General features: G+C 36.3%; 1 protein-coding gene across 3 annotated transcripts in view; it reads left to right on the forward strand.

Moving 5' to 3' along the window:
* Nucleotides 1-15716, forward strand: part of RABGAP1L (RAB GTPase activating protein 1 like) — a 657985-nt gene that overhangs the window by 471558 nt on the left and 170711 nt on the right. For all 3 annotated transcript variants that reach the window (XM_065936086.1, XM_065936087.1, XM_065936089.1), the window contains exon 18: nucleotides 726-767. In XM_065936086.1, the coding sequence (XP_065792158.1) occupies nucleotides 726-767 (42 nt within the window). The remainder of the gene's footprint in view (nucleotides 1-725; nucleotides 768-15716) is intronic.

Consider the following 15716-nt stretch of genomic DNA (forward strand, 5'->3'; position numbering starts at 1 on the left):
GGCAGTTTTGTTTCTGCCTCTGTCATCTTGAGCATTTGAGATTCCTTTCTCTTGACTTTTATATCTCAACATCTCACTCAAAGTCAAAATTCAGCTCCAGTATGGCTTCTTAGCAAGCTATTTAATTTTTTTTATTCCTGAAGAAATGTTGCTCTGGTTTTCAGGAAAAAAAAAGACAAGGAAGTCTAGCAGATAGCCCCTAATTACAGCCTCTAGTTGTACAAATACTCCTTGAAAACAAACACTGAAACAACAAAACAATTAGAATGGTAGGTAGTGGAAATCCAGTGTGATGCTTACAGTTCCCCTCATATAATCTGCCTCAGTTACCAGGAACACCTTTTGTTCTCTGTTTTGTTTTCCACGGGCAGTGTAACCATATAACACAGATGGGACTTAGAAATTTCATTTAATAATTTTAGACTTCAGTGTCACTGCCATTTTGATCAAGGAACTTAACTTTTGGAGGCTTTGAACCAGAAATAGACTGAAGAAAAGTAATTTACTGTAAAAGCAATAATTTTATGTATCAATTAAATAGGACCTAAAATTTATTATAAGCCTCTCAGAGAAGAAAAATACCTTTGAAAAATCTCATCATTTAATTATTATTGCATGTGGAAATGAAAACAATCAGATTTTATTAATGATATGTGGAGGTCTTGGGAAAATACTTAATAGTGATCGATGTGATTATTGATTTTGACTCTCTCTTTCTGTTTCAGGGTTTGAACATAATCTTTCATGTAGCCTTGGCTCTCCTAAAAGTAAGTCCGTTTTTATGTTTAACCAAACTGTCTTATCTCTCTGCCCTTGGAACTGAGCATCATTCAGTTTACAACCTTTGACTCATTCTAGATTCTTGAACACAAAAAACGACTTCTCTGAGGAACTCTGCTCTTCTCTCCTTCTCCCATCTTTTGTTGTTGTTGTGTATTTCAAGTTTGATTTTCTTGTAATCTATTTAATCTTGCTATCATAACACTCTTTCCAGTAGCATATAAAAATATTTCCATTCATTCGAGTTGGATGATATGAGAAAAAGTTAAAACCTATTCTCTGTCAAAATGATGCCAGCTTTTTCCTTAAAATGCTTCTTACCATAATAACATCTCTAAAGGTGGCTAAACATATAATTGAATTATTAGAAAGCTTCCATAATATGCTGACTAAAAAAGAAACTGCTACTTGCAATTTGCAGTTCTTTCTCTGATAGCTAGAAATTTATATGACATGTCAGAATTCAATTATAATTACCTCGTTGGATTTTATATCAACATATCAATGCAACTTTAAAAGTGTAGTAACAGCAAGACATTTGCTGCAGAGTTGATGAAAATAACCTGATTGGTTTTTGTCCTTTGGTTAAAAATGAAGTTCTATTATTGAAGGTGAAAATTGCCTTGTTTATAAAAAGATGCAGGCTCACCCTTTTCCTAGTAAAATGTAGTTGTTAAAATTGCAGACACCAGACTCAGATAGATTTGGTTCTAATTTCAGCTCTAATGTATGACCTTGGGCAAATTACTCATAGTGCTCAGACCCTGAGTTTTGAGATAGTAATGAAAACTAATTCATAGGATTGCTAAATAATAGGATCCATAAAACCCCTTAACATAATGGAAAGTTGTATTGCCTAATAAATGGTAACTGTCATTATTGTGATTAGTGTTATATTCATGAAGTTACTCTGAATTTATTACTAGGTTCCCCATAAGTCTTCCACATTGCCCCAAAGATCATAACTTGAAGTTTCAGAGAACCTCTTGATATTTTAGGAGAGCTTTCCTGCTTAACCATTAAATACTTTTATCCAAAGCAAAGGCATCACATTACATGGGCCTTACATAACTCAAGACATGGGCTACTGCTCCTTTTCTCTTATTCTGTTAAAATGTACATACAGTGTACTTCATATTTTTCATTTTGAGTTTAGATATGAACAATTCATTTGACAAAGTTACTTTAGGAGCTCTTGTTTGAATTTTGGAGCTGACCCCACATAGAATCAGTACACATAGGCTGTACCTAAGTGTACTTAACTGATCTGACTGTTCCCACCTAGAAAAAGAATACCCCAAAATGCATTTGACAGTGATTAATTTTTAGCTTCTAATCTGTCAGATAAAAGAATGTAAACTTGTTTATATAAAAATAATAAACTTAGGGATCGCTGAAAGTGCTTCTGAACCTAGCCTAACCAATTTTCAGTATAGCTGCAGAGGGATTTCTCTCTACTTCTTGTGATGAGGGGAATCAGAAAGGTAACATTACTTGAGCAATTACTTAACATTACTTGAGCACTCAGTGCTAACACTTGAGCATTGAGTGTTAGCTTAGATCATCTTATTAGCATATATTAAATATCCAGATGTTATTTGTAGGAGAACCATAAACTGTATCAGAGAAAACCATTTAATAATTCTCTCCCCCAGCTGATAATTGATAGAACCAAGGCCCCAGATTGTTTGAAATCTTTTGACTTAGCAAGGGTAAAGCTGAATTAATAACATTTTTAAACAACATAAACATAGGTGAGTGTCTCTATTGCTCAGTATGGTTTATAACATCTGTTTTCTGAATGGGAGTTATTTACTTTTGGGTTAGAAACAGTCTACCAGGTGGCTAGAAAGCTACTCAGCTAAAAAAATTGATTCTTTATAGTATCATCATTAAATTATTTAGGCTGTTGGCAGAATCCATTAGGTAGGATAGGTATATTCCTAAAAATTGAATTTAGTGATTATATGATGTATTCAGTAGTCACAGCATAGTACATTATAATAGATGGGAGATGATCCGTGAGAATTAATCTGAGTGACTTCATGTTGGCAGAGAAAGTTTCTAATCAGAATAGATTCTTTGCTTTCTGACAAGGATTAAAAAGTAAATGACAGAACATTTCCCTCCACCCTGACCACAAGCATATAAGCATTATAGAGTTAAAGCCCATTTATAACCCTACCTCAGAGGAAACCATAATAAAAATTGGGTGTAAAATCTTTCTCCCATGCTTTAGTCTATTGAATATATAAGGATGTATTACCTACCTACATATACTCATACACATATATGTGTATATAAATAAATATGTTTTAATATGGGTTTGAGGGTTACAGATAAGACGATGGGGAGGTAGTAAGTAAATCTAAAAGAACAATGTAAAAGGATGAATATATATTTATTTTCTTTTAAAAATGCTGTTGAACAAGACTTTTTAATATAATAATATATTATAAATATCCTTCTGTGTTATAATATACATGTAGTGGTTAAAAGACTGGTTGAGTTTAAATCCCATCTTACACAATTTGTCCGGTGATCTTAGGCAAATTATAGTTTCCTCGTCTTTAAAATGGGTAATATTAGTAATACCTATTCCATAGGATTGTTGTTAAGGTTTAATGAGTTAATATATGATTGGCTCCTGTAACTTAGTAAGCACTACAGTCACCCAGGAGCTATTATTACACATAGAACTTCCTTAGCCTTTTAAATGACTGCTTATTTTTCTATTGTATGTATCATAATTTATGTAGCCAATTTTATTTTTTTAACCAATTTTATATTTTTAACTTTTATGGACATTAAAATTGTTTTTAGACTTCCCTGTTAAACAGAACTATAACAAACATCCTTAAATTCCATCTTTGCATATTTATGGTATCTTTAGGATAAATTCCTAAGAATGTAATTGTTGGTCAAACTGTAATCACATGTTAATTTTTGATCCATATTGCAAAACTGCTCTCAGTTAACAACCATACTCTTGAAAAATCAGAATTTCTACATAACATACCTTTATAGATCCTGAAGGAAAAACAAAGCAACTTAAAAAGTAATTATTATAATAATTGTTGTAAACAAATGAAATGCCTCAGTTTTGAAGACTCCAATGTTATGTACTTTTGTTTGGAAATATCTAGGATGTTTTTAGGGAAGTCAGTTGATTCTGGTTAAATTTTAGAAGAATGAGCCTTATCTTGGAGGGGCTGTGTATGTTATGTAAATGTTATTAAGTATATCTTTTATATTATTGGTTCAGTGATCTCTACTATGGTATGTTTCCATACCATGCTATTGTAGCTTTTTTGACCAACTCATTAACGAAATCTAGTTGTCATCTTTTCTATTTTTTATCTAACTTGATCTCTCAGTAGTTATCAAAACGGTATTAGCATAGTACTTGCTTTTCTTCCTACTCTTCTTCTGCCTCCTGAGAACAGATTCCATCTTCGACAGTTTATCCAATGATCTTAGGTAACTTACTGTCTTCCCTGGTGGCTTAGAGGGCAAAGAATCCGCGTGCAATGCAGAGACCCAGGTTCAATCCCTGGGTTGGGAAGATTCCCCTGGAGAAGGAAATGACAACCCACTCCAGTATTGTTGCCTGGAGAATTCCATTGACAGTGGAGCCTGACAGGCTATACAGTCCATGGAGTCGTGAAGAGTCAGACATGACTGAGTGACTAATAGTAACATTTTAGGTAACTTACATTTTCCCTTTCTTTAAAGTGGGGATATTAGTAACATTCATCACATAGGATAGTTATTAGAGTTTAATGAATTTATATATGATTGGTGCCTATAGCTTAGTAAGTACTACAGTACATCTATATGTTATTATTGGATATAGAAATTCTCCTCTCCCTACCCCTTGGTAAAGAATCCACCTGCAGTGCAGTAGACATGAGACATGGGTTCTAGCCCTGGGTTGGGAAGACCCCCTGACAGAGAAAATGGCAACCCACTCCAGTAAACTTGCCTGGAAAATTCCATGGAGTAGCCTGGCAGTCTTCAGTCCATGGGGTTGCAAAAACGTTGGCCATGACTGAGTGACTAAACAATTGATTTACTGTCATTTTGTTAATTTTTCAGATCATTTTTGTAGCTCCTCTCTGTTCTGTTCTTCTCTTTCTCTTTTCCCATGATTTTTTCGTGATTTTCTTTAGTATTAGATTTCTTTCTCATTTTCTTCTGTGTATTTATTAATAAGTGTTTTCTTTGTGGCTACTATGGGGTTTACATACAGCATCCTATATATGTGTACTCTCCATATGTCTTATATTTTTAATGACACATTTTATACCTTTTTAGTTTACTATGTGTATCTTAATTATTGTAGTTTGATTTTATTTAATAATTTTGTCTCAGCCTTCGTATATGCTATATAAGTGATTGATCCACTACCTTTAGTATTTATTTGCCTGTATATTGATTTTTAATTTTATATGTTCTTATTATTAATTAGCACTTTTTAAGTTTAGAGAGGTCCCTTTAACATCTCTAATAAGGCCAATTTAGTGGTGATGAATTCCTTTAGCTTTTGCTTACCTGGAAAACTCGCAATATCTCCTTTATTCTGAATGGTTAACTTTGCCAGTAGAGAATTCTTGGTTGGCAGGTTGTTTGTGTGTTTTTTGTTTTCTTTTCAGCATTTTTAATATGTTATGCCGCTCCTTTATGGCATGTAAAGTTTCTGATGAAAAAAGTCTTCTGATGGCCTTATGAGATTTTCCTTAAGTAATTAATTGCTTTTCTCTTGGTGATTTTAAGAGTCTCTGTTTATCCTTAACTCTTAGCATTTTAACCATAATGTGTCTCAGTGTGTTTGTCTTTGGATTCATCCTGTTTAGAACTCTCAGGGCTTCCTGGATCTGGGTGACTGTTTCCTTCTGCAGATTAGAGAAGTTTTCAGGCATTATTCGTCAAATAGTCCTTTTGGCTTCTTCTTTCTTCTCATGTGAATGTTATTCCATTTGATCTTGTACCAGAGACCCCTAACATTTCCTCACCTCTTTTAATTCCTTTTTGTTTTGCTACTCTGTGGGGTGTTTCCCATTGCTCTCTCAGCTCAGTGATTTGTACTTACGTTTATTTCATCTGTTCTGCTGTTGAACCCTTTTAGTGTGTTTTTCAGTTGAGTGTAATTTCTGTTTGAGTCTTTCTTATATATTCTGTTTCTTTGTTGAATTCTGTGTTCTTCTATTCAGAATCACTATGCATAAGGAGTAGTAAAACTCTTCCCCTTATTCTGAGAAAACCTTCATTTTACTCATACATGTGAGTTTTGTATTTGTCATCACTGTGATTCAGACTAGATTTATAGGAAACCCTAGCACTTTTTTTTTTCCAGCTATATTGAAATATAATTGACTTTGAGGGCAGATTTTACTATTTTTTTAAAAAACGTATCTTTGTGCTTGTCTCTGGGTTTATGTAATCTACTTGCTTAATTGAAATTTTTTTCTCTCAGATTATTCATTTATCCCTGCTTACTCTGTTTATGTCATTGTTCAGCGTTTAGAAAGAAATATTTCACATTACATGAGAAATAGAAAATATATTTGTGTTACAATACTTTTTTTTTCCAGTTTAACTATGTGATTCTGATTTGGATATCAAACAGAATCTACATGCTGAACTGAAACATCTCTTTCTTTAACCAAACTTCTCTCATGTCAGTAGCCTGCTGCAGTAAGCCTGATTTTTGTATCATGGAATCGTCTTTCCAGAAACTTGTCCGGTATTTCATAGGAGAAATAATCTTTTGTATTTCGTATTTTGGCCTCCTTCTAAACCTTCCAGGTTACCCTGCTGTCAGCAGGCTGGGAGCTCTCTAATAAGCCATGACCTGTGTGTCGCAACCTGCTTCCTTATGCCCCTTCTACAGCCAAAATAACCTTTTCCTATACCATTTTAGGACGTCTTTGTTTTCTCACCTGTAATAACCTGTCATTTTGTAATCTTCCACTTGTTATCTGCCAACTCATCTAGCATTCCCTACTGGGAATGGACCCAGTAAAACACATTGTATACTAATAACATTCGTTCATTTATGTGTTCATTCAGTAAATGACTTTTGAACACCTGTTGTGAGCCAGACACTGTGCTTAATGATATGGATACAACAGTGGACACACAGTGCCTTTCCTTAAGTTGTTTGAAGTAGTGTCTGACAGTCCTCTTAATGTATGGAAGCAAATCTCTTTTCCTTACTTTTTCTTCTCCTCCTTCAAAGAAAAAAAAAATCTTCCCACCAATTTTCAATAAGAGACTATCCCAATTTATTTTAGTTATATTACAGTACTGTGAGATCCTTCAGCACTAGATCACTGATTCAATGGACATGAATGTGGGTGAACTTCTGGAGATGGCGAGGGACAAGGAGGCCTGGCGTGCTGTAGTCCATGGAGTTGCAAAGAGTCAGACACGACTTAGCGACTGAACAGCAAAACAGCAATAGAACTCAAAGTGATTATTAATCATCAGTGTACTTTGGAACCACCTAAATCGCAAGTAATTTGTTTAAATTGAACATTTCCAAATTCTTGCTCTTAGCCATCCCCCTACCCTCTAGATCTGATGCAGGCAGTTCCAGAACCAGGAGGGTAAAAAGTGCATGCGTGCTTAGTCGCTTCAGTCGTGTCCGACTATCTGCAACCCCATGGACCATGGCCTGCCAGGCATTGAGTTGTTAATGTACACGACAAAAATCCTCAGTCTTAACTCTACATCAGAATCTCCTGTAACTAGAGTCAGCTTTAAACATTTTCTGATTCTGAGTTGTACACAGCAGTTTCATTTGAACATCAAGGGATCCCAAGTATCAGTATTTTTAGAAAATGGATGGTCCTTATTTTCATTGTTAGCAGTTGCTAATGTGTCTGTTTTGTCTCCATGCTCCACCATTGGAATCCCTATCTGAGAATTGTAGCATCTGCTCAGTGGGGCCGTGAGAATTACTGGTAGGTTCCTGAGGAGTATATTATAGGAGTTCCTTTAAAAGGGAGACCAAAGAAGTACCCGGGTTGAGGTGTGAATTGTGCTTCAGCTAATTCATGTTGGATCATCAAGGTTGTTGCTTGAACCATAAAACCTAATTTATAAAGCAAAGCTCATCTACTGTTAATATCTTCAAATCAAGAAAAGAGTCTTAGTAGAGAATCCCAGAAGTCTAAAATTGGGCCTTGTTCATGTATCTGGAGAAAACCATAATTTGAAAAAAAAAATACATGCACCCCAATGTTCATTGCAGCACTATTTATTATACAAATAGCCAAATATATTATACAGATATACAATAATCAAACATGGAAGCAACCTACGTGTTCATTGACAGATGAATGGATAAAGAAAATGTAGATTCTAGAATTATTCTACATTCTACATATATTCTAGAATATGTGTGTGTGTGTGTGTGTGTGTGTGTGTGTGTGTGTGTGTGTGTGTGTATATACACACACATAATGGACTATTGCTCAGCCATAAAAAGAAAGAAATAATACCACTTGTAGCAGTATGGATGGACCTAGAGATATCATACTAAGTGAAGTAAGACAGAGAAAAAGAGCCTCTTGATGAAAGTGAAAGGGGAGAGTGAAAGCTCAATATTCAGAAAACTAAGATGGAATCTGGTCCCATCACTTCATGGCAAATAGATGGGGAAACAGCGGAAACAAGTGACAGACTTTATTTTCTTGGGCTCCACAATCACTGCAGATGGTGAATGCAGCCATGAAATTAAAAGACACTTACTCCTTGGAAGAAAAGCTATGACCAACCTAGACAGCATATTAAAAAGCAAGAGACATTACTTTGCCAACAAAGGTCCGTCTAGTCACAGCTATGTTTTTTCAGTAGTCATGCATGGATGTGAGAGTTGGATTATAAAGAAACCTGAGCGCCAAAGAGTTGATGCTTTTGAACTGTGGTGTTGGAGAAGACTCTTGAAGAGTCCCTTGGACTGCAAGGAGATCCAACCAGTCAATCCTAAAGGAAATCAGTCCTGAATATTCATTGGAAGGACTGATGTTGAAGCTGAAACTCCAATACTTTGGCCACCTGATACGAAGAACTGACTCGTTGGAAAAGACCCTGATGCTCTGAAAGATTGAAAGCAGGAGGAGAAGGGGATGACAGAGGATAAGATGGTTGAATGGCATCACCGACTTGATGGACATGAGTTTGAGCAAGCTTCGGGAGTTGGCACTGGTCAGGGAAGCCTGGTGTGCTGCAGTCTGTGGGGTCACAAAGAGTCGGACATGACTGAGCGACTGAACTGAACTGAATTTACATGTGAAATTTAAGAAAAGAAAACCAAATAAAAATAGACTCACAGATGTAGAAAATAAGCTTATGGTTACCAAAGGGGAAATGGGGGAGATGCAGAGATAAATTAGGAGTTTGGGATTAAAATATGCACACTACTATATATAAAACTACTATATATAAAATAAACAACAGGGACCTACTGTAGAGTATAGGGAACTATACTCAAAATCTTGTAATAATATATAATGGAAGAGAATGTTAAAAAAGAATGCATACATATATATATGCTTAACTGAATCATCTTGCTGTATACATGAAAACTAACACAACATTGTAAGTCAACTATATTTTAATAAAAATTTACAAAGTAGAAACACAAATTACCAATAAATATTTTTTTAAAAGTAGGGAGTACATCTCTGATGTAACCCATAAATAAAATAAAGTAAAATAAAATAGGGCCTTGTTTATTTGAAAGTAAAAAAATCAGTTTTTATTCAACACTATGCTGGCTGGTTAAGGATTCCTTTGACCTTTCAAAATGCAATTCCCCTTTTCCTTTCTGTTGACACCAGAAAGAAGGATCAATTCATATTCCAGAGGCTCTCTCCTTGTGGGACCATATTTAAATACCACACAGGGTTAGAAAGCATGAAGTGAAGAGCAAAACGTTTAGCTTGAAAATAGAAAATGGATTTTAGTTCTCTTTAGTCTTTGGTTTACCAATTTGGGTTAAAAAAAAATGTTTCTGAGCTTGAAGTTGGTGATCTAATGTAGGACTGAAATTAAGGCTGTAGTTTCTGCAGCGGCTATTCAGGTTACAAAATTAGAAGATAAAAACCTGAAAATATGAAGTAACTCATAACATTCTTTTGGATTTGCAATGGTTTTTGCACCTTTAGTTAATTAGTTTTGTAACTTTCATGAAGGAATGCCTGTTTCCCTGTAGGTGGCAGCAAAACACTACTCCTTTTGAAATAGAAAACTTGATAGTCCTGCACTTGCAATTTGGTGATACTGCTATTCCTTTGTATTGGTTTCCCCTTCCAACATAATTGGTTGTGTGAATGTTTAGTTTGTTTTTAATTTTTTCTGTATTGTATTTCGTTTTGCAGATAGATTGGTTTAGTATGCTATCCAGTGAATACTAAATGCTAAAACTGCTAACAAACACAAATTTGGGCTTCTAACTAGTGCAAGATACTCAAGGAATTTTAAAGTTTTAGAGTTTTATAAATAGTACATTTAATAGGTGAGGGATTGATATCAGAAAAAAATACTACTGTGTATATATTGTGTAGCACAGCAAATTTCTCGAGGTGATTTCTCATTATTTCTCATGAGACAGTCCAAGATGCCAGTAGGAGAGGATAGTTGATTAAACATGCTCCGTTCCAAGTTGTCAGTAATTAATATGATCTTGTATCCTGGGAAATATGGGGTCACTTGAGAGAACTAAGAATAATAAAATTCAGTGTCCTTCTATGAATACATTTAGCACACTCAAGCCTTCTTTTCTTTTACGTAAAAAAAGAATCCCTCTCCGCCTTCATCCTCTGCTGTGCTTCTGTCTTTAATGAAGGTGTGCTCTGCCTTCATTCCAAAGCTAGCTTGCCACTTGCAGTCTTGATGCCAGCTTTCCTGTCTCCTTTTGGAGAAGCTGTGGTGCTGGATTAGGTCACCTGTCCAACGGATATTCATTGAGTGCCTACTGTCTACAGGTCCAGGGTCAGGTGTGGGAGCAGCCAGAGACGACAGTGTGTGTCCTCAGGTTGTTCTAAGTCTAATGAAGATGGCAGATGAGTAGACTGTTATCAGGATGATTGCCCTGGGGTTTTAAAGGGGAGCTTCGGGAGCCTAAGGGCATGGCTCCATGTTCGCTCTGGAAAGATTTTCCAGGAAAGATTTTCCAAAGATGACTACATTGTGAGGAGAGCATTTTAGGCAGCATGAACAGCATTAAAAGAGGCATGAGGAGGAAGGGCTGAGGCAGGTTCTTTGCTCTGGTGCATTTGAGGGTGATGCATGGGATGAGGTTCTGAAGGGCTTTGATTATATTTCTGCCATCCATTTAATGTGGGTCTTAATCAAATCATCTACTCTAACACTTAATTTCCTTACTTACAGGTAAGGGGATAAGAAAATATTGTTTCTAAAGGCTCTAAATCTCTGTCTTACTGACTGCTAATCTTTACTATATGCATGTATATGTGTGTGTGTGTATAAATGAATGTGTCTGTACCCATATCTATGTATATACATATACACACACTATATATGCTATACACAATCATCTCAGTTCTTTAGTGAATAGATAGGAATTATTGCCACATTTGTTGTTTAACTCCTTGGCTGAAGTTTATGTTCGTCTCTCTTACAAAAAAAGAGTTTTGAGGGCAATATAATAAGGTTAGATGCAAAAGAATAATCAATCTATTGTAATTAAGAATGAATACCAACAAATTTGCTTATAATCTTACTTCAAAGTCCCTTTCAGCAGCATCCTTGAATATGAACAATTCATTTGTTCTAAGCCAGTGAAATGTCACTGTATGCATGTGTAAATGTGAGGGTGTGTGTTTAGTACATAAACCTCTGTATTTCCATTATTCTTAGCAGGTGTTTCCAGACACCCAAGTAATTTGTTGGATCCATATTTTAACAAATCTAATGACTGTCATCAAAAATTCTCTAATTGTACATTTATCATTTATGATGAACTCTTAATGCACTTTAAAACTAAATAATAAAATTAATTGTTACACACTCATCATTTGTAAAGCATTTAAAATATGCCTGATGCTGTACTTTTAAACTAATTTTCATGACCTTTAATTTTTTTTTCTTTTTTTTAAAATAATTGACTTATTTTTGGCTGTGCTGGGTCTTTGTTGCTGCACAGGCTTTTCTCTAGCTGTGGCGAGTGGGAGCTCCTCTGGTTGCAGCACGTGGTCTCCTCATGGCAGCGGCCTCACTTGTTGCAGAGCCAGGCTCTAGGGCGTGCGGCCTTCAGTAGCTGTGGCACGTGGCCCAGGCTCTAGAGCACAGGTTCAGTAGTTGTGGTGCACAGGCTTAGCTGCTCTGCAGCATGTGGGATCTTTCCATACCAGGGATCGAACCCATGTCTCCTGCATTGGCAGGCAGATTCTTTACCAATGAGCTATCAGGGAAGCCCAGTTTCTTTTTTTGTTTTGTTTTGTTTCTTTTCTTTTTTAAAAAATTGTAGTAAAATATACATAACATAAAGTTGGTCACTTGTACTGAGCTTTCTTCCAGAGCTTTCTCATCTCCCCAAGTTGTAACTTTGAACCCATTAAGTAATTACTCCCTATTTCTCCCTGTCCCCATCAGCTAGCAGCCACCATTCTACTGTGTCTCAACGAATGTGGCTACTTTAGGTATCCCATATAAGTAGAATTATATAGTATATGTCCTCTTGTAACTAGCTTATTTCACTTATCATAATGTATGACCTTTCATTTCAATAGTGATCTTAGAAAGATTGTTATGAGTCAATATCCTCATTTACAGATGAAGAAACAAAGGCTTTGAGAAGTTGAATAACTTGGCTAAAGTCATTTGTTTAGTTGAATGACACACCAGCCTCAGAACTGGGCCTGTCTTGAACTATTGAATTAATGTTCTTGATCATTAGACTGTAGATGTGTAGATATTTTACACTTTACAGTTACCCTGTGAAGAAGAGATCATCATTCCCATTTGATGCTCAGTTCCAGAGCTCCCACCCCAAATTCCATGCTTTCCCCCATTTCATAGCAGGAGATTCTTATATTGTAGTGAAACCAACTTCCATTTCTCAAGTCCATGTTGACATTGTACTATGAATGAAAAAGTTTTCTATCCATACTGTTTGAAGACTGAGTAGGGGTGGAAGAGTTTTCCTCAACCCTCGTAGAATCCATGCCTGAATCTGAATGCTAATTTTTGCAGATTACCAGAAGAAAGCTTAGAAATTTGTTTAATATGTTTTACGTGACATAGGAGCCTTCAAAAGGAAGTGAAGACCTGAAGAATCAGTTAAACTTGAGTGTTTTCATGCTAGGTTTCCTGAAGAGTGAACAGTCATAAGGAAGTATGATTAACTGAGAAAAATTTTGTAAGACCTTTTTATTTGAATTCTTTGCAGCATCTTTCTCTCTGGGAGATAAGGATGTTTTTCCTTCCAGGTATAGAAGGGTACCTCTCACATGAGGGTGTTATGATTTGCTTCAGAGGAGAAGGATGGGGGAAGGTGGGAAAAGGCCACTTTCTCAGACTCCTTCAGCTTAAAGTATTCAGCATTGCAAGAAGCTGTATTTTGGGGTAGTGTGTTTTCAACTCCTTCAACTGCATGTTTAAAGATAGTTATCCCAATTTTGAAACATCACTGGTTGAATAGGACAGAAACAGAGTCAGGGAAACTAGGAGCAATTGTTACGTCAACAAATAATTGAATTCAGGCTAATGAAAACCAGCTAGCTATCAAGAATGATCATGAGGGCTTCCTTGGTGGTTGAGTGGTTAAGAATCCACCTTCCAAAGCAAGGGATGCAGGTTCGATTCCTGGTCGGGGGACTGAGGTCCCACATGCTGCAGCTAAGCCTGCTAGCTGCAATTAGAGAGCCTGCGTGCCACAACAAAGACCCAGCACAGCCATATAAATAAATAACTTTTTTTTAAAAAGAAGAAGAATGGTCATGAAATTAAAATATTCTCTGCCATTGACTGGCTAGAATAATATTTGATTCCTAAACTCAGTCTATCCATTTCTTTTTCATGGCCATTAAGATGTATGAAGTCATCCTTGAATGCTGTTTAATGCCCTACTCAAATTCCGTTTCACTCTGACCAATCATTGTGTGTGGGCTGGTCATAGGGAGATACTATCAAGAGATTTTGTGAGAGGATGTCACTGCCCAATAAGTTTTTATGACCCTTTTTATCTGCAAGAGTTGCTGGCATTGCTTTTCAGCATGAAATAGACTAATTTTGTTCATTAAAGTGCTGACAGGGTTGATGATTCACTGTGGAAATCGATAGATATTATCACAATAGGATAATCAGTCAGAGGAGATTCAACTGAAGCATATAAAAACTTGATACTTGGTTTATGCAGGTTGAGAAAACGTTAAAATATACTCTTTTTACTGAAAATAAAATCACCAAAAAATTCATAGTCTTGGTCTTTTTTCTCCTTTGCTGTTTTCCTTTGACTAAGGAAATTTGGGTTTGGTATAGCCAAATGAATTTATAACAAAATCTTTTACTTGTGGCCTGGGTAACTTTGATTAATTAGGGTGTGGGCTAAGCTGCTATTTAGAAAGCAGAAGAGCACATGAAAGAGAAACCATGAAAAATATGGTGGTTTAAATAGGATAGTTTATTTCTCTCGCACATACATACCAGTCCAGAAAGAGAAAGACTGGCCCAGAAAGGCAGGCAACCCAGCTCTATAGATGACTTAGATAATGTTATAGCTCTACTGTCTCCTAGGATGTTGTCCTCATGTACATGGTTAAAACTAGATCAATGCCATATCCAAGTTCCAATTCAGAGAGGGGGGAAATTTTAAGCAAATGAAGAACAAGAATTTTTATTTTAAGCAAATAGTGAGTAATTTGAATATATTACTTTTGCTCATGTTCCAACGACAAAATGTTTGTCCATGCCACACCAAGCTGCAAGAGAACAAAGTAATACAGTCTGTACCGCGGCAGCCACGTGTCCTGTTAAAGCAGTTATGTCTGTGGAAGAAGGGGGAAATGTTTTAGAGAACAGTTAACAAAGTCAATCATAGTTTGCCTACCCTTTGGCCATTCAATGTCTGTGATCACCTTTTTTTTTTTTTTTTTTCATTTATTTTTATTAGTTGGAGGCTATTTACTTTACAATATTGTAGTGGTTTTTGTCATACATTGACATGAATCAGCCATGGATTTACATGTATTCCCCATCCCGATCCCCCCTCCCACCTGTGACCTTTATTCCCACACGAAGACACTCCCTCCCTCCCAAGTGAGACATTCAAAGGCCCCCATTCAGTTACTTTATCTGCTCAGAGTCAAGGGTCCTGGGTGATGCACAGTCCTGTCTGTCAGGTCTAGGATGGTTCCTCACAGTCCAGTGACAAGGTATCTTTTCATCTCACATCCAGTGTGCAGACGTGATAGGGAAAAGTCTAAGTGCAATAAAAACCCTCATTTTGTAAAGGGAGGAATGGGAAACACTGTAGTCAGTGGTCCACAGAAACAGACAAGGTTCCCTCCTCCGGCAGTTAGAGAAGCCTTCCTGGTTAGCCCATCTGGCTGCCCGCTCGTTCTCATCTCCAACAACCATGCCGTTTTCCACTGTCCTCTGTGGCGACATCTAAGTTAGTGTTCAAGAGTACACCCTCCTTGGGGATTGTACAGTTTTCAGAGGTGACCTCCTCCTTGTAGAGATTTGGAAGCCTGAGAGTTGTTTTAGTGATCAAATAAATAAGCTGGTTTTATTTAGGCCAGCCTTTTGGAAATTAATCTCCTCAGTATTTTTGTAGGCTTTGGGGTTTTTGCTTCCAGTCAGTTCATTATGAATAAACTTATAAAAACCCAAATCTTTCTTTTAAACATAATTCTTAAGTCTTCTTGTAGTATTTGTTTGTTTTTAGTGGTCCATCCTCATCT

The sequence above is a fragment of the Muntiacus reevesi genome, chromosome 5, assembly GCF_963930625.1.
Source record: "Muntiacus reevesi chromosome 5, mMunRee1.1, whole genome shotgun sequence".
Classification (NCBI taxonomy): Eukaryota; Metazoa; Chordata; class Mammalia; order Artiodactyla; family Cervidae; genus Muntiacus; species Muntiacus reevesi.